Consider the following 26,884-nt stretch of genomic DNA (forward strand, 5'->3'; position numbering starts at 1 on the left):
TGTGAAAGAATCAATGTCTTGAGTGGGAAACTGGTAATGTCTAGAGTTCCTTAATGTCTGTTAGGTTTTCACGGAGTCTTGAGTTCTACCTCGCAAGTCTGGCTTGCCCCTTGGCCAGCATGTTTTGACTAGGATCATACAATCTGGATCTGCAGCGGCTACGAAGAATCAGTCCCAAAATCGGTCCTTAGTACGACCTGTATCTCAGTTTTCATTATCCTTGCACCCATTCTAAATCAAAGGTTGAATGTGTCTGTAACATTAGGCTGCGTCCAGTGTGTAGGTATGCGGCAGTATCTGTTTGGAAGTTTTAGATACCCTGTTACACGTCGTGAAAACCCATGTTCCTTTAAGCAGAAAAGAGCCATCAGGAAACCAAGAAGTCTGGGGAAACCCCCCCTACACCACTCTATTTCATATCGATGCACCGTGACTCCTTAAGCACGTCCTACGGATTGCAACCTGCAGTGAAACAACTACAACATGAGACAAGAAAACTTCAACTACTTCCCAGTATTTTTGAATATGCATCTTCGACTTCACCCGCCAGCTCCAACAACGCCACAATTACTATTTGGTGCGTCAGGTTCGGAAGCTTCTCGCGATGCAAGCCAATCCATTCCAGTGGCGGTGTGGCCTCGCCCATGTCGCGCAGCTGAGGGGTCTCAATTATGGGTGGCTCGAGTGCAACATACTCGTACTTGGACACTGGTACATTGACCTCGGCCGTAATTTTGTTGTCTTTTTGCTTCTCTGTTTCTTTCTCCTTAACCTTCCCTTTGCCTTCGTCGTCTGGCGACAGTCCCACGCCTGTAACGCGGATAGCTGTCACGTTGGGCAGCTCCCTGCCCCAAGTTTGAGCAAGAGTCTTTGTGTGGTTCGCCCACATGCCGCGGATGTAACTGATGCGCGAGTAGTTCCAGCCAACCTCAACTTTGCCCTCAAATGCACTCTTGAAGATGTAGTCAATTCGTTTAGAGTCATTTCGTTGCCAAGTTTGCATGACTGCTTCGACCTTGGGTACTTTGAGAATCGTTCCTCCACGTGAACCAGTTGCACTCTGCACCACGTCTTCAACGCTCAATTCTCCTAGAGTTCGTGGTGACGCCGGCGACCGCACGCTTGCGAGTCCTATGCGCAGTTGCCCCAAGGTCAGGCCCAGGATGCTGTGGATGCGTCCATCGTCGATGACCGATGCGGCAAACCGTGCCTGGGCATTGAGTGCTTCCATCTTGAAGACTTGGTGGTCCGAGAAGCTACTGGGGAAGACGCCCAAATTAAGGGCCTTCAGGGTAACCGCAACGTCGGTGTCAAGAGAAATTGGAGACTTTACAACGTTATCATCCTTTACGTTGGACTTTGCGGCTTTGAGAAGCTCGATTACGTCGGATGGTGCCGATACCGACTTGCGCTGGAGATACCTCTCGATCTCCTTCAGAGAGGTTTCAAAATTTGCCTTTCGTTCTTGTATTAGGCGCTTGAAGGCCTGATACAAGGCAACTCCTTGCGAAGACGATGTAGTGGTGCCGAAAATTTGGACAGCATCACCAATGAAAACAGCCTTGAGCTTGTCGCCACTCCCTTTACGACTGCGCCGGACATTGTACATCAGAAACTCGAGCGATCTGATGTCTGCCACAAGAAAAGCTTGATAGTCGAAGGCTGCCTTGACTCTGAGCTGCCTAATTCCCACAGACGCCTGAATCAGCGGGGTCTCATTGAGCGCTTGTTCACGTTCGGGCCAGTTGATCCAGGTTCGCAACTTGAAGTCTTCCAGAGCGACGAAACCACTCATTCTTCCTGTGCTTTCAACTCCAATCATGCGAAAACCGAGACATAAGTTTTGCTCCCAGTCCGATGTTTTCTTTGATGCGACCCAGAAGTCTTGGATTGAAAAGGTTGATTTGCCCAGGGATTGTCCAAGGTCAACGACGATCTTGAGTGCTTCGATGGAAATGCTCGCTGTCCACGGGAACGCGGCGGTCGCAGCAACTTGTTGGTAGCGCTGCACTAGGTGTCCTTGGGAGGTTTCTGTGACGAGCTTTGCGACGGGGTGTGCCGTCGGATCTACCTTATTGCTTGGAATCCAGATCTCCCGGAAGAGCAAGAAGTCTTGAAGTTGCTTTGCATTGATTGACACTTCCATGGGGCTAACTTTGAGAATGGCCGAAAGACCGCTGGTACCGCTGAGATGTTTGCTGTTCAGGAGAGACAGGACAATTGACTCTACCTTAAAGCTGCCTGTTGATTCTCGCGAATACACATGCTGGACGGAAGCTTGGAGGTGTGTGAAGATGCCGGAAACCGCAAAGAAGTTGCCCTGATCCGTTGATCGAACAGTGTTTGCAATAAAGTAAACGCTGTCGAAGCTGGCTGTAGCAGCGACTCTTGCAATAGGTTGGCAGCTGAGGGAAAACTCTTGCCGGCAAATCCGCAATCCTAGGTTGAGCCTCACCCGGCCGAGCATCGTTGTGGGATCAGTAGCGAGGATGTTGTCTTCCTCCGGCAATTTGACCCTAGCAGTAACATCGCGGGCTTTCAGTGAGGGTTTTCTCTCCGTCCCCTCGTCGGAACTGCTAACGATTTTCTTGATGCTGTCGCTGATTTCTACAATAAGGGGAACGACAGACGGATATATGGTGTTGCTGGAGGCGTCAATCTTGATTTCAGCATGTAGCGAAGGGTCATCCTTGCCGTTGTCCCTAAATTCCAGCTTGAAAGCCAAACCAGGTGACCGAAGTGTTGTGCTGCTCGCGGTTTCATCAGCTGAGAAATGACCTTGCTTTCCAGAGCTGCTCGGCCGAGCAGGCCTGTGGTGAGGAATCCATTCTCGTGAAGGCTTCTGTCCGGTGAGGTGGACGACAGCGCCAGCAAAATCGGCGTCAATAAGCAGCGATTCAAGACGCTTGCCCCCAATGAAATTCTTACGTTCCAATTGCTCTTCTGACTGTAGGTTCACTGCTTCTGGAGGAGGGCTTGACACAATCGGACTCCAGTTCTGTGAGGCCTGCTGAACTTTTTGAAGAGACCAGTTGATGGAGTCATTCAAATGTGCCGCGGGGATGATAAATCCTGATGTCAGCCGAACGTCCAGAGGCTTGCCAACTGCCTGAAAAGCAAGCCTCCGAATATCGGCTGTTGAGACGTAAGCGACGTTGAATATTACCTCTGGAAGGAGTGCCGAGTTCGGCGACCTGAGCCGCTTGTCGTGCGACGGACGAACCATCTGAAGCTGGAGATTCTCAATGGCGAGCCGAGCCGAGTTCCTCGTCCGGGTTCCAAGCTCGATTCTGGCAAGGGATAGGACAAGATCTTCACTACCAGGAGTGAGTATGTCATCCTTATCGGTGACCAGCCATGCAAGCTGGATATTGCAGAACTCGAAGGAATATGTGATTGAGGAGAGGAAAGCACCAATGATATCTGTTTCAGTCCCTGGTTCCCCATTATTGACGGCAATTCGGGGCCTGGATTGCTTGAACCTTCGGAGGTACTCAAGCTCTTTAGAAGTGTCGAGATCTTTAAACCTGTCATTCATGTATCCAAGGACATCAACAGCTGTCGAGACTGTAGCAGGTGAGAGATCAGCTTCAAATGTGTCGCTCCTAACGTGGAAGAACCTTTCCTCTTTCCCATCTTCGTTGGGCCGGGAAGAGGCGGTAATCAGGGCTCCAAACACGACATTGCCACAGCATGTCATTGCCCCGGCAACACCCCTCTTGAATTGGCATGAGATACGCCGCAGGTTGAGGTTCAGTTCGGGGTACGTCAGTGTTGGGCCATGTTGCTCTACACGGTTGGCCAGACTAAGATGAATGCTGTCAAGAGAGAATGAAATGTGCGCGAGAGCAGTAGTATCAGACGTGAGTGGAGTTTCCCCAAATATCTCAATTCCGGCCAGCGTAAGGTGAACAGCATAAACAAGAGTACTCTGGTTGCTTCGCGGGGAGCCCTTTTCAAAATGCAAGTCCTCATGTCCAGTGACTTCTTTGATATGTTCCTCAATGATCTTGATCTGTTCTTGAAGCTCGCTCATGGCACTCGATATCTCTGGCCTGTTGAGAGCAGACAGCAGGCTGTATACAGCTCCAACATCCAACTGCACCAGCTCCACCGACGCAAACACACTGACCATGTGTTCTTCGTGGTCTATGTGGCTTCGAATCCGTCCACTTGTCGGAGGGATTTGGAGGAGAGAAATGCTCCGAGAAACATTATTTGCTTGAATCTGAATATCGTGGGAGTTTTCTTTAATATCGAAGTCAAAGATAATTTCTCGACCAAAGTTTGCTGCAATTGCTGCTCGCGACACTGTTCCATGAACCGTATAGGTGAGAGAGCGGAGCAATGGGATGGTGATGGTATAACGATCCATGAACAGAGCCACATTCACCCGGAAGGCGGTGAGTCGGTCTTTTATGTTTTTTGGTGCTGCCGGAGTCATGAGCAGTGACGGAAGCTGTTTCTTTAGCTGGGAAAGCTGAGCAAACTCATCTCGCACTAACAGGTCCAACACTTCAGCCAGAGTGATGGGGTCCTGCTTGACCATCAGGCTCATGTATCGATTGCTAGCAGTGGCTTTGATGGTGTGAGAATCCGTGGTTTCACTGGCTCGCAACTCGTGAGAAGCAAAAACACTTGGCATTTCCAGAGAGAGCTTGGCGAGTTTTTGATGATGGCTGCGTAAGCTGGAAGAGACCGAGTCGCAGCTAAGGATCAGGTTGGTGTCGGTAGCATTGTTGGCCCCTCTCTTAACGAGAAGCGATGCCCGTGCATGGTCAGCGAAGGATTCCGAGTACAGGTTGATTGCTTCAATGATGAGAGAGCCGTGGTCAAGAACCACAACACAATGAGTTGTAGTCTCAGACAGAGAATGCGCTACGGTCTTCGTCTGGTTAACGTCTGACGAAGTTGGAAGGGATTCGCTCAGAGACTGTGAATCGATTCTCTCCACCAAATTGAGAATATTCTCAGCGAGTTCGTATAGCTCCCAGTTCAAACTGACAGTGGCATTACCACAGCTGACATTAATGATGTTTGAAGTAATGCTAGGGGGTAAACCTTCACCAAGATGCTGGTCCGAAGAGGGCTCCAGTTGGACCCTTATAGCCAGATCTAAAAGTATGATCCCATTTTGCTTCGGTCCTGGATTCAGTGCGAGCTGCAGTTGCTTGATCTTTGCAGCCACAAACGTTGGCTTGTTGGTGGCTGATGACGCCGAGCGATCAACACCGTTGCCGAAAATCAAATTGACAAAGACACTCTCCTCAATGTTGTCCAAGTCCCAACTTCTCCATCCTTCGAAAGCCGAAAGTACTTCCTTCTTGGCTTGAATCAGAGAAATCGTTGGCGGTGTAAAACAGGAGGCAAGAAGTTCCTCGGCCTCAGTCGCCTCCAACACCGTCCACATTTGGCGAAGACGCATTATCAACTTCCACGAATCGAAGGTTCTCAAGTGCTGAGTTGCGGACCTGAGAACTGCTGAAGGACGGACTAAGAATGAGGGATCTGGTGTTTCTTGTTTCTTTGCAATAAGGTGACGAACAAGATTTCGCGTCACCATCTTCTCCTGGGATGAGGTTTCGGAGAAGAGTTTGCCAAGATCAGCTCCTAAAAGACTGGCTCGATGTATCAATGAAGCCAAAGAATCAACTTTCCCGGAAGATGTACTGGCTCCAATTGCATCAACTTCGAGATAGAGAGAAGTAGCATCTCTGGTATCGCCAAAAGCTATCACATTTTCAACTCTTGCTGATGCGGCTGCTTGAGGATTACCCACACCTTGCAATCTTTCAGTTGCTGCGATTTCAATGGACGCCAACCGGAGATGGAATGCATTTCGGGCTTGTCTTGAAGCTGCCTTAAATGGATCTTGCCAGGTTGTATGTATTCGAGACATAAAAGAGAGCTTTTTGAGGACTACGTCGTATTGGTCATGCTCATCAGTGGCTTGATCCAGCGAGTCAAGGCTTGCAGGGTTGACAAGACGCAAATTGACCTGGGGAAGCTTGACCATAAAGTCACCAATACGACCCTTCATCGTCTGATCTTTCTGCATATCAAAGATCTCTTTCATGGAATCAATTTGCAAAGAATCGAGGATATTGTCAGGGTCGAGGCATTGAAGAGAGGAAAGAAGGGCTGCAACATAGCGCAGAGAGGTCGGGTTGCAGAACATATTTAGGCCTGGAGGAAGTTCCAACACAACAGCCGAATAGGCGAAGTCTTCATCGAGGGAAGTCGGATCGATGTCTGCTAACTCGAATTTGATTAGGTCGGCTTCGTCATCCTCAATGGTTTGCATCATTGCATCCTGGTGGCTTGGCCTAACATGCTCGAGTGGAAAGTACGGAGCAAAATATTGACTCGAGAATGCGACAGTGTTGTGTGCTGCATCCTGATAATTCACGGTTTCTCCTGACGTGCGGTGATAGAGGGACTGTCGGGCCAGTGAAGCATGTTCCCATGGGGTGCTCCCATCATCGCCAAAGCGTGCGCTCCCTTGCTCGGAAGTTAACTCTTTCTTACTTGACCGTTTTGAGCTGAGGGGCTTACGCACACTTCTTTGCGCCGAACTCGAAAAGGGCAAGAACGAAGACTGACTCCTCAGCCCCTGAAACCTGTTCGAGCTGACGCTCGAAATGAAAGACGCACCGTCGCCTCCGGTAAGCTCTTCCGGTTTGAGAGGGGTCGGCATAGGGGGAATGCTCTGAGAAGCAGGCTCCACGTTGGAAGGTAGTTGACCGTCCGCAACAAGTTCGGGGAGAATGAGAAAATGGGTTCTGCGTGTTCGTTGGTCACTGGCGCGGACAAGGTCTTGCTGAAGTTTCCTCTCCGCTGAGAAGTGGGCTTTTCGTGTGATGACAGCTAGACGCACGCTCGTCTCTACAAGGGCATCTGCTTCCACTTGGCGGCTCGAACGGCTTTTATGTCGCGTGGCAGACTCAGCGTTCAGACAAGAAACCTTAACATCTGGGATATTGATGACAGCTCTCTTAGAATAATGCGACCGGGCCCAGTCGTTGTATCTGAGGTTGATGGTTCCTGTTGACAGAAGGAATGCAGCATCTTCAACATGTAGCCAGAGACGAACGGAGTGCACATGGGCTCGAAAGAAGGTAATATCATAAACAATGAGAGCCGAGGCAGGGATTAAGGCATTTTCGTCATCGTCGAAGCTAAATGCGAATGATTTACCTGCGTTAACAAGGGTCGTCAAAAATTCCACAGTGCACTCGCCGGTAAGAGCGCCTGCCGAAAGGTCCCAGTTGCACATGTAGGTCGGCTCGGTCGGAGGAAGTCCAAAAAGACGATGACCATACACGTGCAGACCATCGATGAACATCTGAGTGCTAGACGTCGAACTCATGGGAGTTTCTGCACCCGAACCCGTGTGTCCAAGGGAGAAGTTCAACGGAGCCACCACAAGATCCATGTCCATGTAATAGTTGGTCAAGCGCAAGTCAAGGCACAAGCTCGCTGTATCGATCTGTATGTGGCGTTGAGATGAGTAGAGATTTGCTGGCAGGATGATCTTGGGATCATCGGTCCGGACGCTAAGTATGACATCCAAGTCATTTGATTTCTTGGGCGGAGGGCGATTGGCAAGCTCAGCAGCCGGGTCCGTCTCTTTCAGTCGCAGCGACTCCTGATACTCCTCCAGGGTCTTGAAATGAATATCCTCCCCAAAATAGTTATCTTTAACTTTGAGAAAGTATCGGATAGTGAACCCATAGAAGGTGGCAACTAGTGACTGTCCAGTAACATTTACGACGAGGGTATCAATATTGCCGGGCGAGATAGTCGCGTTATAATGGTATGTGCCTTTGATAACAAGGGTTTCGAGGCGTCCAACTTCTTTTGAACTCAAAAACGACGCTTGGGTGTTCCATGGAGGGACATGCAAGTCGAACGAGACAGTGTCAGCCCGTATGTCATAAGGGATAGTGTTCCTCATCGGGCGATACTCGTCGATTGGGATACATGTTTTGATTCGAAGGAGGGGGCTGGAGATTATGAGGTACGTATTATCCTCTGGGTCTGTGGGATTGTTGATGATATTGGCGTCGTTGAGGTTAAGGAAGAGCTTGACGTCGTGAAGTTGGAAGTTCAGATGATACTTAAAAGGAGTGAAGACAAGGTACTCTGTGGGAGGTCCAGTTGCCCAATCATCCACGACGTCCGTAAGAAGGAACACATGATCTCGCAAAAGATAGAGCTCCAACTCATTGCTGCTGATATTAAAATGCCACTGGCGCAGGCCATTCCAAGACAGTGGCGTGGAAAGATCACATGATATTCTTTGCCGTCCGGACCTCCAAAGCACTTCATGGTTGATGCTGCTTGTGATTTCAGTCGTGGGGAAGTCAACTTCAAGAGTGACAGTATATCCGGAAGGCCCTGCGACCATATCCATGGAATAGGAGGCGGTAGAGTTGGATGGGACTTTGATATCGAGCCAGCCGTACGGTCGCGAGTGCACATCCGCAGGTTGGTCAGACTTCTTAGATCGTCGCACCCGGCGTGTGTCATGACTCTGCAATTTTTTCGATACCGACTCCTTGCCCTTCCACCTCCAGTTCTTCGATTCTTCCTTGGTTGGAATGCGAATAGTAGTGACATCAGTGAGCTCAACATAGAATGTGAACTGTGTCGGCATTCGGAATGCACCGGGAGGCAAAGGCGAAGCGGGGACAGCATCTTTACAAAGGCTCGGCACAAAGATGCGTTGAAGCTCAGCGCGATGTCTATCCGCCCATGGACCGTAGTTGATGGAGCCACCGTGGATTGACAAAGTGATTGACCAAGCAGGTGGTTCTGCACCGTTGATGTTGAGGGCCCTCCCTGACGCATCCTCTCCAAGACCTGGGGCCACTTTGCCCGCAACATCCCAGAAGATGGTCAAAGAAGCCTCTGGGCTATCTAACAGTGTTGGCACCGCAGCATATTCGCATGATGCCCATCGTGACCTTTGATCTTCGGTATCATCCGAAAGGTAGCGAGAGAGCCCCTGCCATTGACCACTGGGTGGAACCTGGCCCGTTGCTGTGTCAATATCTCTGTCAGAAGACGAAAGGGACTCGACAGAAGGGTTCAAGAACGGTATCAGACGCCTGAGACCAGCGTGCAACCCGTGGCGTTGCCAGCGAAGGAACGACCGTTTTGGTGGAGAAGCAAGCGGTCCCTGGGGGATGTGCTTGTCCCGCGCGGCTCGGGCAGCTTGGTCCTCTTTATAGTCTGGGTTCTCCCTCATTTCAATGACTGGGTGGTTGAATTTGAACCGAAAGTACTGACGGTAGGGATCAGGAGTTTTTGTCTCGGAAGCATCAACCTCGCCTGACAAGGTATCCGCCTTGATGATAAGGACAGCCCTGGTGTTTTCATTACCCATCACCAATGCTGCTTTCTCGCATTCGATGTGTATAGGGAGAAGCTGGAGGAACAGCGGGAGCTGGGATTCGTACTGGGCTGCGTGGTCACTCCCATTTCTTTCTCGATCGTCCGTTTCTGATGCTGACGATCGTAGGCTGGAAGGATGTCCCGCGACAGGAGAGCAAGGACGGTCCGAAGAACCACTATTTTTTTCACGGCTCGCAGAGGACATTGCGCGAGTAGCTCCATCTATCTTAGTAGGTCGGTCCTGTCGTCTCTTCCGCAGCTTCAGAGTAGAGCCAGGCACGGTTTCGGTTTGAACGTCGCGCTCCCTTGTGTTGTTGGCCACTGGGTCAGACTTGTCAAGGCCAGCAAGAACAGAATCGTAGGCCGGACTTCGGTTGTATATGAACCACTCCAGGCCCATGAGGGAGACTTTGACGCGGCATGGCAGCTTGGTCAAGTGGTCGGCAGGCGCGCCATCATCATCCTGTCTGGCTGCCTTATTTTTCCCGATCTGTACCTCTCGCACCCTGCGCAACCAGTAGGCCCAAGTAATATGCCCGTTTTGGACCAGTATGGTCTCATTGTTCCCATGGTAGCGGAGACCAGTGAAAAAGATGCGACCGGCAAGTAGAGAGATCTGCAGGGCTTGGATATCGATATAAATCTGGTAGCGGTGCCATGTGTAGGTGCGGATTCCCCAGGACACGAGCGAAGCGAACACCCGGTTGAAGTACAGCAAGGAGAAGATCGCTCTGATTTGCCATCAACAACTGAACAGAAACTCCGGAGAAGTGGTAGGCGCAAGTACTTACAGACTAGCACAGGCTATGAGGACTCCAAGGAAATCCCTGAAACATCAAGAAATGGGTTAATCCAAGTTACCTAACGAAATGGAACCTTCAGGGCGCTGGACATACGCGTTAAACATGGGTCCTTGGCTCGAAGGGAGACCATCACTCGCCATGTTAAAGGTTGAAGTTTCTTCCGGCCACCAACGATCACGTTTCTGATAGACCCTGGGAAGGCAGGTTGCACTGAGCGTCATGCTGCGGTCTGACGCGAAAGAAAGGAGATGTGCGCGCAGGGCTGGTTGCTTATTTGTGAGCCACAACGTGACTTAAAAAAAGGCTTGACTTGAAAGGTTTGCTTCCGCATCACATCCCTCTGTTCAGGGGAAACGTGATTATGGATATGGCTTATCCGTCAAAGAGTCAAAATTTCAAAATTCTAACGTGCTCTGCTTGTAGGTCTTAAGATCCTGCACTTTGGATACGGCAGTTGTTGGGTCGCTCAACTAGCGTGAACTGCAACGTGCTCGTGTGCACATGGATGTGGTGAGGTACCTCCATGGGCGGTGGGTTGCTGCTGTACAGGGGTTCCAGACAAGGGTGTATCCAGCACCAAACGCTGATTGGCCGAGAAGCTTCCCACATTTCGGGAAGCTCCCGACCTGAGGCTGCATCGTTGGCCAGTGGTTTCGTGCGGCGCTCCGCAGCACAACGACAGAGCTCTCAGCACCTCGCAGCCTGACAAGGCCACTGCCTGCTGGCAAGCTAACACCGTCGTCATCGGCTTTATCGCCTGCCAGCTCATTCCGCGCGTTCCCAACCATCGTCCGTCGTGTCATGATTGCCAACTACAGTCTCCATGCCTTCTGATGGCGGAGCTTTGAGCAAGTCACTGCCATCATACTATATCTTCGAGTCCTCAGCTTATCACAATGACCGGAGGTACTGGGCAGAAGTTCGAGGCAGCAACCACTGTTGTTGCCGGTGTCGCATCCCTCATCGCGACTTTGCTCTCTATTGTGTACGTGATCTGGCTCTCCCAATTAGCCATATCCCACATTCTGCAAGTTCCCAGTGTACTGATGCGACACTACCCTGAGCTAGGTCAATATGGCTTCAGCTGTAAGCACGCTCTGCATGACGGAACCATGCCCCGTCCTGTCCTACTAATGTTGGCCGCGTAGGAAAAATTATCGGAAGCCGCTGCTACAACGATATGTTGTCCGCATCCTTCTTATGTACGACTACCTGGATCCCATCCTTGATATGTGCAGAATACTTAGCCGTTTATCGATAGGGTTCCGATATACTCGATCGCCTCTTGGACCAGCATGGTCTCCCGGTTGGCAGCCGATTTCCTTGACCCAGTCCGGGACATCTATGAGGTGAGGACTAGTTTTGCTATCGCCCGTGACATGAAAGCTTATTGCTCCAGGCGTTCACCATATACACGTTCTTCCAGTTGTTAATCAACTACCTCAACGGCGAACGTGCCCTCATCATAATGACCCACGGCCGAGAACCAGTCCATCATCTCTGGCCCCTTAACCATGTCTTACCCCGCGTTGACATCTCGGACCCCTATACCTTTCTCGCTATCAAGCGTGGGATCTTGCAGTATGCATGGCTGAAGCCGATTCTTGCGCTGGCTACCATCATCATGAAAGCAACCGACACATATCAAGAGGGTTATATCGGACTCAAGTCAGGCTATTTTTGGAGCGGCATCATCTACAACATCAGCGTGACCATCAGCCTTTATTCGCTCGGATTATTCTGGGTTTGCATGAACAATGACCTTAAACCCTTCCGTCCAATCCCGAAATTCCTTTGCGTCAAGCTCATTATTTTTGCTTCATACTGGCAAGGCTTCTTCCTCTCCATCCTAGTTTGGTTAGGTGCCATTCCCGACCAAGTTGAGGGCTACACTCCAGACAACCTTGCGGCTGCTATCCAGGATTTCTTGATCTGCATCGAGATGCCAGCCTTTGCGATTGCCCACTGGTATGCCTTTTCATGGCACGATTTTGCCGACAATCGGATCGCATCGGCAAGAATGCCAGTGTACTATGCCGCAAGAGATGCTTTTGGAATTCGCGACCTTATTCAAGACTCCAAAGAGACCTTCAAGGGTGATAAATACGGCTATCGGATTTTTGACTCTGGAGACAAGATTATGGCCCATGAGCTCTCCCGGTCGCGCCTGGCCCGCATCAAAGCAGGGATGCGATATGAACGAGGAGGAAAGGGGAAATATTGGCTTCCCAGACCAGAAGAGATCAAGGAAACGACGCCTCTGCTTGGGGGAAATGGCGGCCCAAGTCGAAGAAACGGATCCATCTCTCCACATACCAATAGCTTTGAGGAACCTGTTCTTGATCCCGAGGAAGAACAGCTATACGAGAGTGCGCGGAAGCTGGAATACGGAGATTGGAATGTAAGATTCTCTGGAGTAATCTTCTTTTAATCCCACTACCCTGTTTGGTTTCGCTAACATTACACGTTTAGTATCCTGTTATCACGGCAAGTGAGCCTGCCAGTAAACGATATATGTCGCCTCATCCAAGTCTGTATCAGCATACGCTCACAGGAAGCGTATACAACCGCTCTTCATCAAGTTCGGCGCACTCTGTTAGGTCTGACGATCCCCTAGGGAGACAGAAAAAAAAGGTCCAAGAAGGTCCCCAAGCTGGGGTCACGGATAAGAAAGGGAAGAAGAAAGCAATCTCACAAACATCATCTCCCAACCCTTCCTATGCCCTGGGGAAGAACCCCCTCGAAATTGCGTACGGCCCCACTGTTGGTACGCATCCTGAAATTACCACAGACGACTTTAATGTCGATGCCGAGCAGGGCCTACACAGGCCTCAAGATCCTGGAGCCAACCATTGGAAGACTGCCCTTCCAGTTCATGACGGACCAAGTGAAGAAGGATTCCAAGTATGGGGACAAGAAATAGAGAACGAGACTTCGCGCCAGACAAGCCCACACTTTGTCGTCGATAAGGAAGAAAACGTTTGGGGGAGGTAGTAGCGTCTCAATGGTTGCCCTTTCAAAAACCGCATGTCAGAGCGCTTCTCAGATGATACTTTGTAGATACCCTTTACTTTTGTTTCTGCTGCGCTCGGATAGGCCAGGACTGATGTCTAGACAGTGGTGCATCGAGGTACCTAGCTTAAAATGTCCCATGTTGCGAGACGTTCCAAGCACAACTTTACATCACCTGCCCTGTCCGTAATTGATATCAATCCTAGAAATGTCTGGGCCAGTCGCTTAGGGTCGTTGATTGTTGGCTTGATTGTCTCCTGATTTGAGGATAATAAGACGATGACAGAAAGCGATCTGTTTGGGACCTTGGGGTCTCTGAGCCACAGTATCATTCCGGCACAGAGTCATGATTTCACACTGTATGTACCTACCTACTTTCCAGATACAGCAACCCGGCCTATAGACTCCGTATGGCAATGACTTTTGTACTGCCTTCCTTCGAGCCAGTCGCGCTGTGAGACACATGGAGCTGCAATAAAGGTCGATTACTCAGGAACCCTACCCATGAATGGCGAGGTGTAAGTAAGCTGGTATCGATTCGTTGTCAGATGGCATGCAAGAGTAGTGGACGATTTTCGGCCCCGGGGCAAAAGCTGGCCATCCCACGCCGGCTTTGCTCATCGGTTTTGCCACGGCGCATTGGATTCATGGGACGACTAAACCTGCATCAGCAGCAGATGCGGGTCCCAAGCTTCTGAGTGTTGCGGAGCTCTTGTCACGACGTTTGAGCTAAAGGATAATATTAAAGCACCAAGAGCTGTTAGCCCGAGCTATCGCTGCTGTCATAGGCATCTAGTTTTGTGTGCAATCGATGCGTAGCATCATTCGCACACGTTTGTGGGTTACAACTTTCTGCATCTTGTGCTGACCAAGAACCTGAAAGGTGCGTTGAAAAATTTCTGGTTGATCGCGGGGTTTGCTTTGTTGTTTTGGATTAGCGAGAGGCACGGCAGGGCTTGCCCTCGTCCTGGCCAGTTGCATCAGCCGACGCACAATCTAGGTAGCAGGGGCCAATGGAGGGGCAGCAAATCATGTTGACCGGCCCCACTATTTCGTCGTTTTACCCCTCCTCAAGTCATTCCCCCCGCTGCCTGAACAGTTTTCCTCTCCTTCACAACCGCAAATAAAGGGCCAAAGAGCAGCTGGCATACAAATTCCACTGTCCTTGTCGCCTTTCCTCTCACCAGCCTCCTCTTGTTTCCAGCTGTCGGTCTGGGGCTGATAGCTGATCCACTGAGTAGGCCTGCGGGGACCCTGTTATCACTCTTGGGTTCGCCAACCTTAACACCTGCCCTTGGGGTTAAAAAAAATCTCTTCTCCGGGAGATTTCTTCACCAACCCTCATCACCAAACCAAAACCCATTTTAGCAGTTTGTCGCCAACAAAACCGCCAAAATGGTCAAGTAAGTGCAGCAAGTTATTTTCTACTGGTCATTTCCTTCACTGGGGCAGAGCAGTTTGTCGCTGCCGCTTGCTGTGCTCATTGCACATATCCAGCGACATTTCTGCTTTTGCTCTACCCCGCCCGGAGATAAGGGACAGGACTGCCAATGACGACGGTGAGAACAGTATTGACAATGTCTCGACAACAGCTTCACGATTGAGGAGATTCGGGCCTTGATGGGTAAGTTGTCTGCCATGATGTGAAGGATGGCGTTGGCTTTTGTGCTGACTGTCGAATGCAGACAAGCCCACGAACGTGCGCAACATGTCCGTCATTGCGCATGTCGATCACGGCAAGTCCACCCTGACCGACTCTCTTCTGGCTAAGGCCGGTATCATTTCTACCGGTAAGGCTGGTGAGGCTCGCGCGACAGATACGCGAGCCGATGAACAAGAACGTGGTATTACTATTAAGTCCACTGCCATTTCCCTCTACGGCAGCTTGCCCGATGAGGAGGATCTCAAGGACATTGTTGGCCAGGAGTCCAACGGTAAAGCTCCCCTCCCCCCCTCAGTTTCCTTTCCCCTCCAATTGGCCAATTGCTGATTTCTTCGCAGGCAAGGACTTCCTGATCAACCTCATTGACTCCCCCGGCCACGTCGACTTCTCGTCCGAGGTCACTGCTGCTCTTCGTGTCACTGATGGTGCCCTCGTCGTCGTCGACACTGTCGAGGGTGTCTGCGTCCAGACTGAGACTGTGCTTCGCCAGGCCCTTGCTGAGCGCATCAAGCCTGTTGTTATCATTAACAAGGTTGACCGTGCTCTGCTCGAGCTTCAGGTCACCAAGGAGGACCTTTACCAGTCCTTCTCCCGCACCATCGAGTCGGTCAACGTCATCATCTCTACCTATCTTGACAAGGCCCTTGGCGACGTTCAGGTCTACCCCGAAAAGGGTACCGTCGCTTTCGGCTCTGGTCTCCACGGCTGGGCTTTCACTATCCGCCAGTTCGCCACCCGCTACGCTAAGAAGTTCGGTGTTGACCGCAACAAGATGATGGAGCGTCTCTGGGTAGGTTTCTTGCGCTTGCCAGACGCGATGCGAGATGCCTTGCTAACTAGACACAGGGCGACAACTACTTCAACCCCAAGACCAAGAAGTGGACCAAGAGCCCGACTGCTGCTGACGGCACCCAACTTGAACGTGCCTTCTGCCAGTTCATCCTCGACCCCATCTTCAGGATCTTCAATGCTGTCATGAACTTCAAGAAGGATGAGGTCAACACACTCCTTGATAAGCTGAACCTCAAGCTTCCCGCTGAGGACCGCGACAAGGAGGGCAAGCAACTTCTGAAGGCCGTCATGCGTACTTTCCTGCCGGCTGCTGACTGCCTGCTGGAAATGATGATCCTGCACCTCCCGTCGCCCGTCACGGCCCAAAAGTATCGTGTCGAGACCCTCTACGAGGGTCCTCTGGACGATGAGGCTGCCATCAGTATCCGTGACTGCAACCCTAACGGCCCTCTGATGTTGTATGTCTCCAAGATGGTGCCGACCTCCGATAAGGGTCGCTTCTATGCTTTCGGCCGTGTCTTCTCCGGTACCGTCCGCTCCGGTCTCAAGGTCCGCATCCAGGGTCCCAACTACACCCCTGGCAAGAAAGACGATCTCTTCATCAAGGCTATCCAGCGTACCGTCCTGATGATGGGCGCCAAGGTTGAACCCATTGATGACCTGCCCGCCGGCAACATCGTTGGTCTGGTCGGCATTGACCAGTTCCTGCTCAAGTCTGGTACCCTCACCACCAGCGAGACGGCCCACAACCTCAAGGTCATGAAGTTCTCTGTCTCGCCCGTCGTGCGCCGCTCTGTCCAGGTCAAGAACGCTGCCGATCTTCCCAAGCTTGTCGAAGGTCTCAAGCGTCTGTCCAAGTCGGATCCTTGCGTCCTGTGCTACACCTCTGAGTCTGGCGAGCACGTCGTTGCTGGCGCTGGTGAGCTTCACCTTGAGATTTGCCTGAAGGATCTCGAGGAGGACCACGCCGGTGTTCCTCTCAACATTTCGGACCCTGTCGTCCAGTACCGTGAGACTGTCACTTCCAAGTCGAGCATGACTGCCCTGTCCAAGTCTCCTAACAAGCACAACCGTTTGTACATGGTTGCTGAGCCTCTTGATGAGGAGCTCTGCAAGGAGATCGAGGCTGGACGCATCTCGCCTCGGGACGATTTCAAGGCCCGCGCCCGTGTCCTCGCTGACGACTTCGGCTGGGATGTCACCGATGCCCGCAAGATTTGGGCTTTCGGTCCCGATACCACTGGCGCCAACCTGCTGGTCGACCAGACCAAGGCCGTCCAGTACCTGCAGGAAATCAAGGATTCTGTTGTCTCCGGTTTCCAGTGGGCCACTCGCGAGGGTCCCCTTGGTGAGGAGCCGATGCGCTCCATCCGCTTCAACATCCTTGATGTTACTCTGCACGCTGATGCCATCCACCGTGGTGGTGGCCAGATTATTCCCACTGCTCGTCGTGTGCTGTACGCCGCAACTCTCTTGGCCGAGCCTGCTCTCCTCGAGCCCATCTTCCTTGTCGAGATTCAGGTTCCCGAGAGCGCCATGGGCGGCGTCTACGGCGTCCTCACCCGCAGGAGAGGTCACGTCTTCAGCGAGGAGCAGCGCCCAGGCACTCCTCTCTTCAACATCAAGGCCTATCTGCCCGTCATGGAGTCTTTCGGCTTCAATGGCGATCTGCGTGCTGCTACTTCTGGTCAGGCCTTCCCTCAGTCTGTCTTCGATCACTGGCAGGTTCTTCCTGGTGGTTCTCCTCTGGATCCTACTACCAAGGTTGGCCAAGTTGTCCAGGAGATGCGCAAGCGCAAGGGTCTCAAGGTGGAGGTCCCGGGCTACGAGAACGTAAGTGACGATGACCCCTATCCCTCTGGGTTCGGTAAAATGCTAACAAGTAATCCAGTACTACGACAAGCTCTAAACGCTGTTTGGTGGTTTCCGGGTAACCTGCTGAATCGAGCCCTCGGGAACTTAAGCGCCACTTCGTTTGGCCTAGTTTCCTCGAGGTTTGTAGGATTGTTGGGTCGACGAAATAACAGAGGCAAGCAGGCGGCACAGCGGAGTTCCATAACCAAATCTATAGAGTGTTATTGGACTCGGATCATACAGCCAGATCATGCACCCCCTGTTTGGTAGCAAAAGGTAGAAAGGTATCAATGAAGCTCGTGAAGTTTGACCAAAGTTGCCGACCGAAATGGCTCAAGATCGAATCAAGTGATTATATATATATACTACGTACTACCTAGTAGGCTTCTTCGCCAACTTTTCGTCTGTTTCTTTGTAGAGTTATGCCGGATCTGTTTCGTCTGACACTTTGCACAACTCAAGATCAGCACAGGGTGGCAGTAACAATTCTAAAGTTTTGAAGAACCATGTCGATTGGTAGTTCCTTGGTACCCATGATGTTGTATTCTGATCTGGCACACTGGTCTCAACCTGGAACTACTGTGTTCGTGTTATCGCAATGATGGTGAGTTCGACTGCTGTTGTTCTCCGTGGTGTTGCTGTTGCTGTTGCTGCTGCTGCTGCTGCTGCTGCTGTCGCAATGCGCTGAACTCGCGTAGTTGCTGAGAAAGAAGACCTTCGTTCCCCATGACATTGCCGCCGCTGTTGGAGGGTTTGATGGCGGTTGTAGTTCGAACAAAGGGGTCCATGATTGGGAAAGAGCCTTCCCCCGAACTTAGACTTGTTAGGGATGGGCTATCTTGGTCTTGTTTCTGTTCCCGCTGCTGATGATGCACGTGGTGATGGTGATGGTGGAGATGATTGTGAAGGGGATGACGGTGTAGCGCGGGATGGACTAATGTTGTATGTAGATTGCCGACGCTGTGGTGACGTAGGGTTTGTTCTGACCCAAACGATGAATTGTCGTGAATCTGGTTACTGGAGGCCATGTTCGAAGGAGGGTGCATCACCCGCATGGGCTTGTAAGGGGTAAACCGCGGATCTGGGTAAGTGAGCTCATTACGTAGCTTCTCCTTGCCATCGGGCACACGGTTGGCAAATACGACACGTATGGACTTGTAGAGGTAAAATCGGCCCCTGGAGGTGCAGCATATGTGTAAGTGGATAAGGTAACGGAGGGTTGGACGCTCCACGGCCGCCGCCGTCGCTGCGTTTTTGGCGCTCTCGGGCATGTCTGGGTCGAGGATAGGACCAGCGGAGTAGCTCCGCTGGCGGATGAAGGTTTTTGTGCCAGGTTCCATTCCTGTGAGGTCATATGGCACGAGGAAGAGCTTGACTGCGGTCTTGTTCTGGTTTTTTATGACTATTTGGAGCTGCCCCTTCTCTGGTATGCGGTAACAGCCCCCAGGAGGTGCCTTCGGGGATCGTGAACGCCTCTTGATTTTAGGTTTGGACGAGATATCGACTTCAGACGCTTCAGCTTGGCTGTCGTTTACTTGTGCCTCATCACTGGCAAGGCCTTTGCGATCCTGTATCCTGGACTGTAGTTTTCTCTTGAGCCTCTGCTCCTCGTCTGGGTTTGGCAGCCCATTCTCCAAGTCTATCTGTCCTACGTACGGACTTGGGCCTTCATCAACTTTACTGCTGCTTGAAGAAGTCCCACCGTAACTGTAAAAAACAGCTGAGAAAGGTAGCGTTACATGAGGTGGGCAGCGTAAACTCTGTTTGCATTTTCCTAAGCCCAAAACACCAATTTGGGCTAGGAACTCTATGGGCTTGGACGGAGATGTTGACATGCGACCTCGAAGAATGCTTTCTTCAAACGAACCCACCATGGAAGCATGCTGCAAGGGTGAGTGTTCTGGACTGAGGGATGGTCTTCGGAGATGAGAAAACGACGGTGTTTGGAAGTCAGAACCTGAGGACGAAAACACGGGCGTCGAGTTGAGCGAGCGTCGAGGCTGATGAGCTTGGTATGGGAACGTCCTCTCTCGAAGAATTAGGGTCTGAACACTGCTCGAAAGGTTGACAAAGGAGGATTGGGTATGTTTTAATGTATGACGACGTGTGCTGCAAGGACTGTTTTGTATGTTGATGCTGTTGAAGGGTGAACTCAGGTCAACATCATCATTACTCTGAGACCGTGCCAAGGGACTTGTTGGCGGCATGTATAAGAAATTTGGCGAGAGCGAAGAGCTCAACGGAGAGTGGCAAGGTGAGTGGAACGCTTCTCTTCTGTAACTGCGAAAGCCTTCGGTAAAATCGAAATGGAGGGTATCTCTAGGTGGTGAAGTGCCGACCCATGAAGGATCAAAGGATTGGAAAGGGCTCTTCGGTTTAACAGTCTTGGAAACCATGCTGGAGATGGGAGAGTGCTCTTGGGGAGTGAAGTTGCCCGCATGGAGCGCGGAACGTGGGCGTTCTATACCAAGCCCAGCTTGTTGCAGATCGTCGATGCTCAGTTGATTTCTTTGATCTTGTCTCTCGGGAGTGATGGTTGCAGCAGGAAGCAAGCCAGTTGAGGCCGGGCGGGATTGATTGGGCGTTTGGGGCGGCTCGGAGCCTTTCTCAGATTGAAGGAGTGACCCAAGCTACTCTCCTCAGTTAGTCCAGAGAACTAAGTCCTGACCAAGGGAGAAATGAAGTAAAAACATACGTGACGGCTTGGTATCCATGTTGGGCTTTCACCCCTCTTTAGGCGTTCGATGAGCTCGGCCCGGTCTGTAACTGCATTTTGGAGTCGGGGAGGTGTGGTTGGTCCAGCAAGGCCATCAGGATCAGAACCCTCACAAAATTTAGCACAAATGTCTTCCTCAGAAGGACGACGACCGAGACATTTCCCCATGTTTGCGATCGAAAGGTTTCGAGGCTTGGGCGCGTTCTATGAATTATAGGGATGTGTGTACAAAGCTGCCAACGGGGCCGCCGCTGTCAGAGTCAGATCAGTCCGGCTTGGGAGCTCAAGGCTTGTAAACAGGATCGCAGAAGGTAAATTCAGTCTTGTTGGTTCGGTGAGATGAGTAACAATGAACAAGAGGGGGGATGGTATTGGCAGCCGCTGGATTCGGGCACACAATACCATCATCACTCAAGGCTTGATTGATGCCTGTTACTTGGGGTCTCGGGTCTTGGATTCCGCCGGATATTGTCGAGAACCCAAGCAAGCACCCAAAGGGCCCTTATAATAACACGGCCTCCACAAGCTTAAGGATACCGCAGGCACTTTCAGTCTAGGTGGCGGAGTGGTTCAGGGGGGCTCTGACTGCCAGCAAGAGTGACGGTGGGCGCGGTCACACCTACTGATGTCCACGTCCAGTCTCTTTCATCAAGATGACAAATGACAACCGCCCCGATGACGTTCCGAAAATGAGTGTCAGATGTAGTGTTGGACTGAGCGTTGATGTCCTGGTAGTACTCTTCTGCTAGGCAATCCCTATATCAACAGCCATTGGCATCCTGCCTTTTTATATGGGGAGATGGACACAGCGTGGTCGCAGTTTGGGATTGCACTTAACGATGGCTCACCCGACTGATTGATAATAGAAGCCAAATACCTTGCTTTGAACCAGGCCCTTGCGTCAGACATTCCGTACAGTATGACCACCCAAAAACAGCCCTTGACCAGACACTGTCTGAACAAAACGATCTGTCTGCTGGTATCAGGAGCAGTAGGAGAGTTGGCGTTTTCCTGCTTAAGTAGTCAATAATCAACAAGGAGAAAGGCTCGGATCCGGCTTAGTACAGCCACTGCTGGCTCATTGCACATACTTTGATCATGTTATTCTTTTCACAGCAAAGGCCCCGGACATGGCTTTACCAAGCACATCTTTGAACACAGTCCCGTTAGGTTTGCTGAACTGTACGGAGTAGGTAGGTAACCAGCAGTTATCTGTACAGTATGCACTCGAAAAAGCACGGACACCTAATGCATGCAGTGCTCCACCCTAGAGGTTATGCCAAGTGGGCGGCATTAGTTGGGAAGAGCTCGAGATCCCAGCCAAACTCCTTATCTTATCGCATGCTTTTTTCTGGGAGACCTACATCGCCAACTTTGTCTTTGCGACAACACTACTGCCAAGCGGGGTCACACATCATAATGGCTGCCAAACGAGCTCGTGAAGAGGATGAATCTTCTGATGCCGGTGCATCACATTCAGCAGATAATGCTAGGACATCAAAAAAGGCGAAGCATGGCTTCCGTGTTGGCCCCGAGAACCTTCCTGACGGTCCTTGGCGCCGGAAAGGTACATCAGTGTCGTTGCTTCTCTTTTTTCTTGAGAGCGTCTTTCTAATGTATGCGTTTTCCAGTGACAAAGATCAAAAAAGAACTCATTACAAAGGCCAAGGTCAAAAAGGAATATGCCAAAGTCAAGGCCGAATACCAAAAGAACGCGCCTGCCAATCCATTCCCGATTCCTGCTGATCCCACCCAGCCCGAGTCATTCAAGTCCCAAACGGCCGATCAACAACCCTCCGATAATACTCCGCAAATGCACCCAGAACGCCAAGCTATGCTAGAAGCTGCAAGCGCCGCATCTTTCCGTCCAGAAAATGGGGATAAGTCGAAAGAGACTACGGGAAAAGACAAGCAAGAAGAGGGAAAACAAGACGGCCCTAATGACCGGCGTCCCAAGAAGAAGAGGAGGCCAGACTATTTCAGCAAGGAGCTAGCGGAGGCCGAGAAGGCAAAGAAGGAAGCTGAGGAGCGCGCAGCGGAGAAAAAGCGGCGTGAGGAGGAGAAACAAAAACGCATTGCCGAGCGCGAGCGGCTCCGCAAGATGATGGCTAAGGCCCGGCAGCCTGGGAAAGACGGGAAAAGGAAGCTTGGAAGAGAGAGCGCAGTGCTGCTGGAGAAGGTTAAAAAGTTGATGGGGAAAGAATAAGTTTCGTCTTTTCATGGACTAGCTTCCAAGATTGAGACGCCGGTGGTATAGTGTGTGTCCAAAGAGTGTTCGGTTGGTGTTGCATGTTCCTTGATTCCTTTCAGATACCCATAATGTACATGGCTGGCGAATATTATGAACCGTGAGATTGTTGTTGGTCAGGGAACGTATCGCTCAGCAAGTCCTAAACAATTCGTAATCTTGAAACCCCTACCTCATCACAGATGGGCCGTGTTGATGTGGTAGGCCATATGATAGCTGCTGGAGGATCTCAAGACTCCAACGCCTACGGAACTTCCTGTCATTACACTTGCCCAGCGATAAAGACTACTTAACTCCTGAAGTCAAGATCTCAAATCTTCCTACCTCAGTTCCATTGAAGTTTAATCAACAAAAAAATATATAACGTAAGGAGGGATAAGGCAAGACAAATGTAGTCATGAAGCATCCGTTGACCCAAACATCACACCGTCCTTCGTACTCCTCGCCCACCAGTCCCGTTCTTCAAGAACGAAAAAAAGCCAGGAAGCAAATGTTCCACAAAGCAACGCTATATACAGGTGCCGATTGTGACGAAGAGAAACCTCCAAAGCCGGACAACCGAACACCAAACCACTACCACACAATGGCAGAAGCTAAAACAAAACCGAAACAATGAGCCTCATACTCCAACACCATTCCTCCTATTGCAAAAACGTTCCTCGAACCCCCCACCCCTCGGGCACTGTACGAAACTCGGCAAAAGCAACTAAATCATGCCTCTCCAAAGATGATGTGGCTATGCTCGATCAAGAATTGCACAGCTAAGTTCTTGGCATGCATATCTGTCATCTCCCTCTCGAGACTGTGATCGCGCATGATGGTAGGCGCAAACACCACAGCGAGATTTTTGGGCGACATCTACAGTGAATTAGCATGTCGATCCTCAAGTTGCAACATTCATGCATGCTACGTACCAAGTTTTCATTTTCACGGCTGGCCACACGGGCAAGATGGAACATGAGGAACTCAAGGGTATCGCGGTGCTTCTGTGGAAGCATGTTGATCGTTTCGCGCAGGTGAGCGCAGCGCTCAGCCTCGTCTTGGATGGCTAGAATCGCTGTCAGCACCAATGTACTATCGCCAATGATAAGTAACGAGAACTTACAGTTAGACTCCAGAACGCGATCGTAGACATCGAACGTAAGTAGAGGATTTGGAAGCTTTCGGAAATACTGCTTCAAAACGCTCGTCACGGCCGTGATATCAAGAGACGGGTCTGAAATGTCAAAATCCAACGATTTGTCAAAGCCTTCCTGGATCATCTTAACAAGAGAATTGCCGCCAGTCTTGCGGTAGATGCCCTCAACATCCATGCCACGAAGCTCCACCTCCTCGATACAGCGAGTGACAACGCTTGGAATCTGCCTCTTCTCCCAATCAGCCCGCTCAACGAGATCAGACCCAAACAGTGTGCTGGGCGCCTCGGCAACGACAGGGGGAGGGGCAAGCTTCTCATTTGGTGTCACGTTGTTGGTGGACGTCGACTTCGGAACGTTTTGTTTCTTGCTGAAGAAACCAAAACCTTGCCTTCCAGAATCATTGGATCGGTTGGGGGGCGGAGGAGCTGTCGTGACCGGGGAATCAACCTGGGCAACCGTCATGTTATACGGTAAGCCAATGTTGTCATTGTTGAGCTGTGGATGTGTTTGAGAGCGATTTTGGTCTTGTTGCTGGAAGGCGCCCGCAGCACGGTTGATGCCCTTGGAAATGTTTTGGGCAACTTTGCTAGAACCTTTCTTCCAGTTAAACTTCTTGGCCTGGCCCTTGCGGACGTTGACGGCAGTGGCCCCTTCAACGACCTCCTCCCCATCCGCACCGATAAATGTAGAGCCAGTTTGCAGACCTGCCGAATCTACATTAACCGAAGCGGTAGAGACACCCTTGGCATGGCCATAAATGCCCAGGCCATTCGCGGAGTTGGCCTGCTGCTTGATCCTCTCCTGAATTTGATGAGTCAGGTCATTATTCATGTCTGCCAACTGTGCGTTCTTCGAGGACAGCTGCTCGAATTCCATCAAGGCGCGATCCCTCTCAGCAATCGCTTGGTCTCTCTGCTCGATTAGTTCGTCCCGCTCGCGGATCAGTTTCTCGATAGAAATCTGGAACTTCTGCTTCACGTCTTCAAGCTTCTGAACAAACTCCTTGATCGCAGATTCTTCCAGCTCTCGAGGATCTAGGGGTTCGCCAGTCTTCTTCGCCCGCTCCACATAACCAGCAAGGACTTCAAGCTGCCGAATCATGATCTCCGTCTGGGCGTTCAGGTCAGAGACAGTCTTTCTCTTCTCGTTAACCTTCCTAGTTAGATTCTTGAGATCCTTCTCTGAGTTGAACTGGCGTTCAAGCTCAGCAACCCGCTGTTCCGAGTTCCTCAACTGCCGCTTCAGGAATGCGGGGTCGTCCTGCGCGGAACCGGAGAGTGAGATAGGGCTGGTAACGTCTGGAACTTGGCTTGCGTTCATGGGATCTTCAGCCATAGGCGTCTTGGGCCAACGAGGGGATGACGTGCCTCTCGTGGTCTCACTGACACTCCGGCTATGGCCAAGGCGAACATGGTTCGATGCATCACTGTTGGCACGTCCATGACGGACAGCATTCGACACTCTGCGCAAAATTGAGGAGGAACTTTCATCCGTGCCCAATATCCGCGCCATATCTTCCTCCAGGTTCAAGTCACCGCCAGAACTCCAACGTGGCAGTTTGGGCTCTGATGAATCGCTGGCATAAACTGCCCCTTCCTTGCTAGCAGCCTGAGTAGGTGGTTGAGGTGCTGGCCTGGGCTGCATATAAGTGTCACTCAACTTGCTCTCGGGTAGACCTGGGCGGGATTGAGAGGGTTCGGATCTCTCATCCTTCCAGCGATCCTGTGAAGGCCTTGGAGGGGGAATCTTATCCGCCGGCCCATGTGGCGGGGGAGCCGGTGCCTTCGTGGGCGTTGAGTCAGCCGGTTTCTTGCCCATGGGGGCCTCCTGCAACTTGAAGTCGTCGCTGTATTGAGTCTTCGAAACAGCGGTCTTCTTGTCATCAGAGGGAGCATTAGGATTTCCACCTCTCTTGGAGAGCCTTCTCTGTGGCTTATCGTGCCGAGGAGCTTCAAAATCTTGGGTTGGCTGTCTACCTTTCTCCTGGAACGCAATATGGGGTGTGGTTACTGGGGCATCAGCTCTCCTCTCAGGAGCCGGTGATAGCTTTTGGGCGCTATAGTAGTCCCTGTCTCGGTTCCTCTTGCTAGACTCGGCAAATGCCTCCGACATCGACTGGGCCGTTGGCGTTATAGACGGTGCAGGATTGGGATCGAGAGCTACAGGAATGTAATAACCCTCCGAATCGCCATTGCTTTGGTCAATCGCAAATATGGCCGAGTTGCGATTGTGCCTGTAATTCGAGGTCGATGGAGCGAGCGAAGAGTCGTTATGCGCTTCGTGCGTTCGATCGGGAGAGCGATCCGGTCTTGAGCCACTCCGGGGTGTGGCGTCCGTCCGTCCATATGCGGCACGGGGAGGAGGCGACAGCTCCGTCGGCCTGTCAGAATCGGACAGGAGATGATCTTTCGCATACCCGCTCGGCGGAACAGCATTTGGGGGCAGGGCTGGCAGCGATTTGTCGGTAAGGAGAGGCGACGCCTCTTTTTCTCGCTTCGCCTGGGCAGCCTTCAACTTCTTCTGCCGCCGGGCCATGAGCGACTCATGACAGCTCATGCAAAGGTTACCGTGCGACGTTCTTGCATAGCGCAGGTTCTCGATCTTCCTCTTGCAGTTCCGACAACGAAAGCATGGCTCGCAATAGGCCTGATCTCCCGTAAGGATCGCGAGGTCTTCAATTTTGTTGCCGCAAGCGCTGCAGCTGTACGTGCAGTTATTGCAAATGAGGGAGCCATCGCCAAGGAGGAGCAGGTTCGCGTCAGAGTCGAGCAGGGTCCGGCAGCTGTTACAACGAAAGCAGTCAAGATGCCATCGGTTCCCAGCTGGAAAGGAGAGGTTAGCATACTGCTTTTGCCACAGATTATGGGCCGTATGATCAAGTGAGTTTGAGCGGGTGGCTCAGAAGCATGCTGTTGAACATACCCAGCTCAAATGCCTTTCCCTCCTCTAAAATCTCACCACACCCTTTACAAATGTAGGTTTCTTCTGCTTCCATGGTATTGTCCAGATACTCATCCATGGTGGTGGCAATCGGGAAGATCGCGTCAACTGGTCGACCTCAGCCAAGGAAATCCTCGAAAGCCTGACAGATTGGCTAAATGGTTATCACCTCGGTTGTCGGGTAGAAAGAAGCCAAGCAACCGATCTCCGGTTCCAGGATGGTAAGCGACCCTTGCTTGTCGAGAGGTGCCAACAAGATCGAGCCGTGTGCAGATGTCGCGATGATCAGGGTAGAGTCTCGAGCGCTGGGTTGGCTAA

The 26,884-nt window shown here is 51.4% G+C and overlaps 6 protein-coding genes across 6 annotated transcripts; 3 read left to right on the plus strand and 3 right to left on the minus strand.

Moving 5' to 3' along the window:
• Nucleotides 1–261: 261 nt before the first annotated feature.
• Nucleotides 262–10,342, minus strand: CTHT_0033550 (uncharacterized protein; the record flags this gene model as incomplete). Its single annotated transcript, XM_006693730.1, has 4 exons — nucleotides 262–297; nucleotides 572–10,130; nucleotides 10,191–10,226; nucleotides 10,296–10,342. The coding sequence occupies 4 exons, from the start codon at nucleotides 10,340–10,342 to the stop codon at nucleotides 262–264; spliced, it is 9,678 nt and encodes a 3,225-aa protein (XP_006693793.1).
• Nucleotides 10,343–11,098: 756 nt separating this feature from the next.
• On the plus strand, nucleotides 11,099–13,125 carry CTHT_0033560 (uncharacterized protein; the record flags this gene model as incomplete). The annotated part of the gene is made up of 7 exons (XM_006693731.1): nucleotides 11,099–11,187; nucleotides 11,271–11,288; nucleotides 11,351–11,404; nucleotides 11,464–11,551; nucleotides 11,602–12,603; nucleotides 12,675–12,969; nucleotides 13,031–13,125. 7 exons carry the CDS (start codon nucleotides 11,099–11,101, stop codon nucleotides 13,123–13,125), a joined length of 1,641 nt encoding a protein of 546 aa, XP_006693794.1.
• A 1,484-nt stretch (nucleotides 13,126–14,609) lies between these two features.
• On the plus strand, nucleotides 14,610–17,578 carry CTHT_0033570 (putative elongation factor; the record flags this gene model as incomplete). The annotated part of the gene is made up of 6 exons (XM_006693732.1): nucleotides 14,610–14,617; nucleotides 14,807–14,838; nucleotides 14,900–15,148; nucleotides 15,216–15,667; nucleotides 15,724–17,502; nucleotides 17,561–17,578. The coding sequence occupies 6 exons, from the start codon at nucleotides 14,610–14,612 to the stop codon at nucleotides 17,576–17,578; spliced, it is 2,538 nt and encodes an 845-aa protein (XP_006693795.1).
• Nucleotides 17,579–18,113: 535 nt separating this feature from the next.
• On the minus strand, nucleotides 18,114–19,405 carry CTHT_0033580 (uncharacterized protein; the record flags this gene model as incomplete). Its single annotated transcript, XM_006693733.1, has 2 exons — nucleotides 18,114–19,230; nucleotides 19,395–19,405. The coding sequence occupies 2 exons, from the start codon at nucleotides 19,403–19,405 to the stop codon at nucleotides 18,114–18,116; spliced, it is 1,128 nt and encodes a 375-aa protein (XP_006693796.1).
• A 2,253-nt stretch (nucleotides 19,406–21,658) lies between these two features.
• Nucleotides 21,659–22,445, plus strand: CTHT_0033590 (uncharacterized protein; the record flags this gene model as incomplete). The annotated part of the gene is made up of 2 exons (XM_006693734.1): nucleotides 21,659–21,806; nucleotides 21,871–22,445. 2 exons carry the CDS (start codon nucleotides 21,659–21,661, stop codon nucleotides 22,443–22,445), a joined length of 723 nt encoding a protein of 240 aa, XP_006693797.1.
• Nucleotides 22,446–23,198: 753 nt separating this feature from the next.
• On the minus strand, nucleotides 23,199–26,645 carry CTHT_0033600 (GTPase-activating protein for-like protein; the record flags this gene model as incomplete). The annotated part of the gene is made up of 4 exons (XM_006693735.1): nucleotides 23,199–23,345; nucleotides 23,402–23,535; nucleotides 23,593–26,448; nucleotides 26,549–26,645. 4 exons carry the CDS (start codon nucleotides 26,643–26,645, stop codon nucleotides 23,199–23,201), a joined length of 3,234 nt encoding a protein of 1,077 aa, XP_006693798.1.
• Between the last annotated feature and the right edge of the window lie 239 nt (nucleotides 26,646–26,884).

This window comes from Thermochaetoides thermophila, assembly GCF_000221225.1.
Source record: "Thermochaetoides thermophila DSM 1495 unplaced genomic scaffold scf7180000011816, whole genome shotgun sequence".
NCBI classification, from domain to species: Eukaryota; Fungi; Ascomycota; class Sordariomycetes; order Sordariales; family Chaetomiaceae; genus Thermochaetoides; species Thermochaetoides thermophila.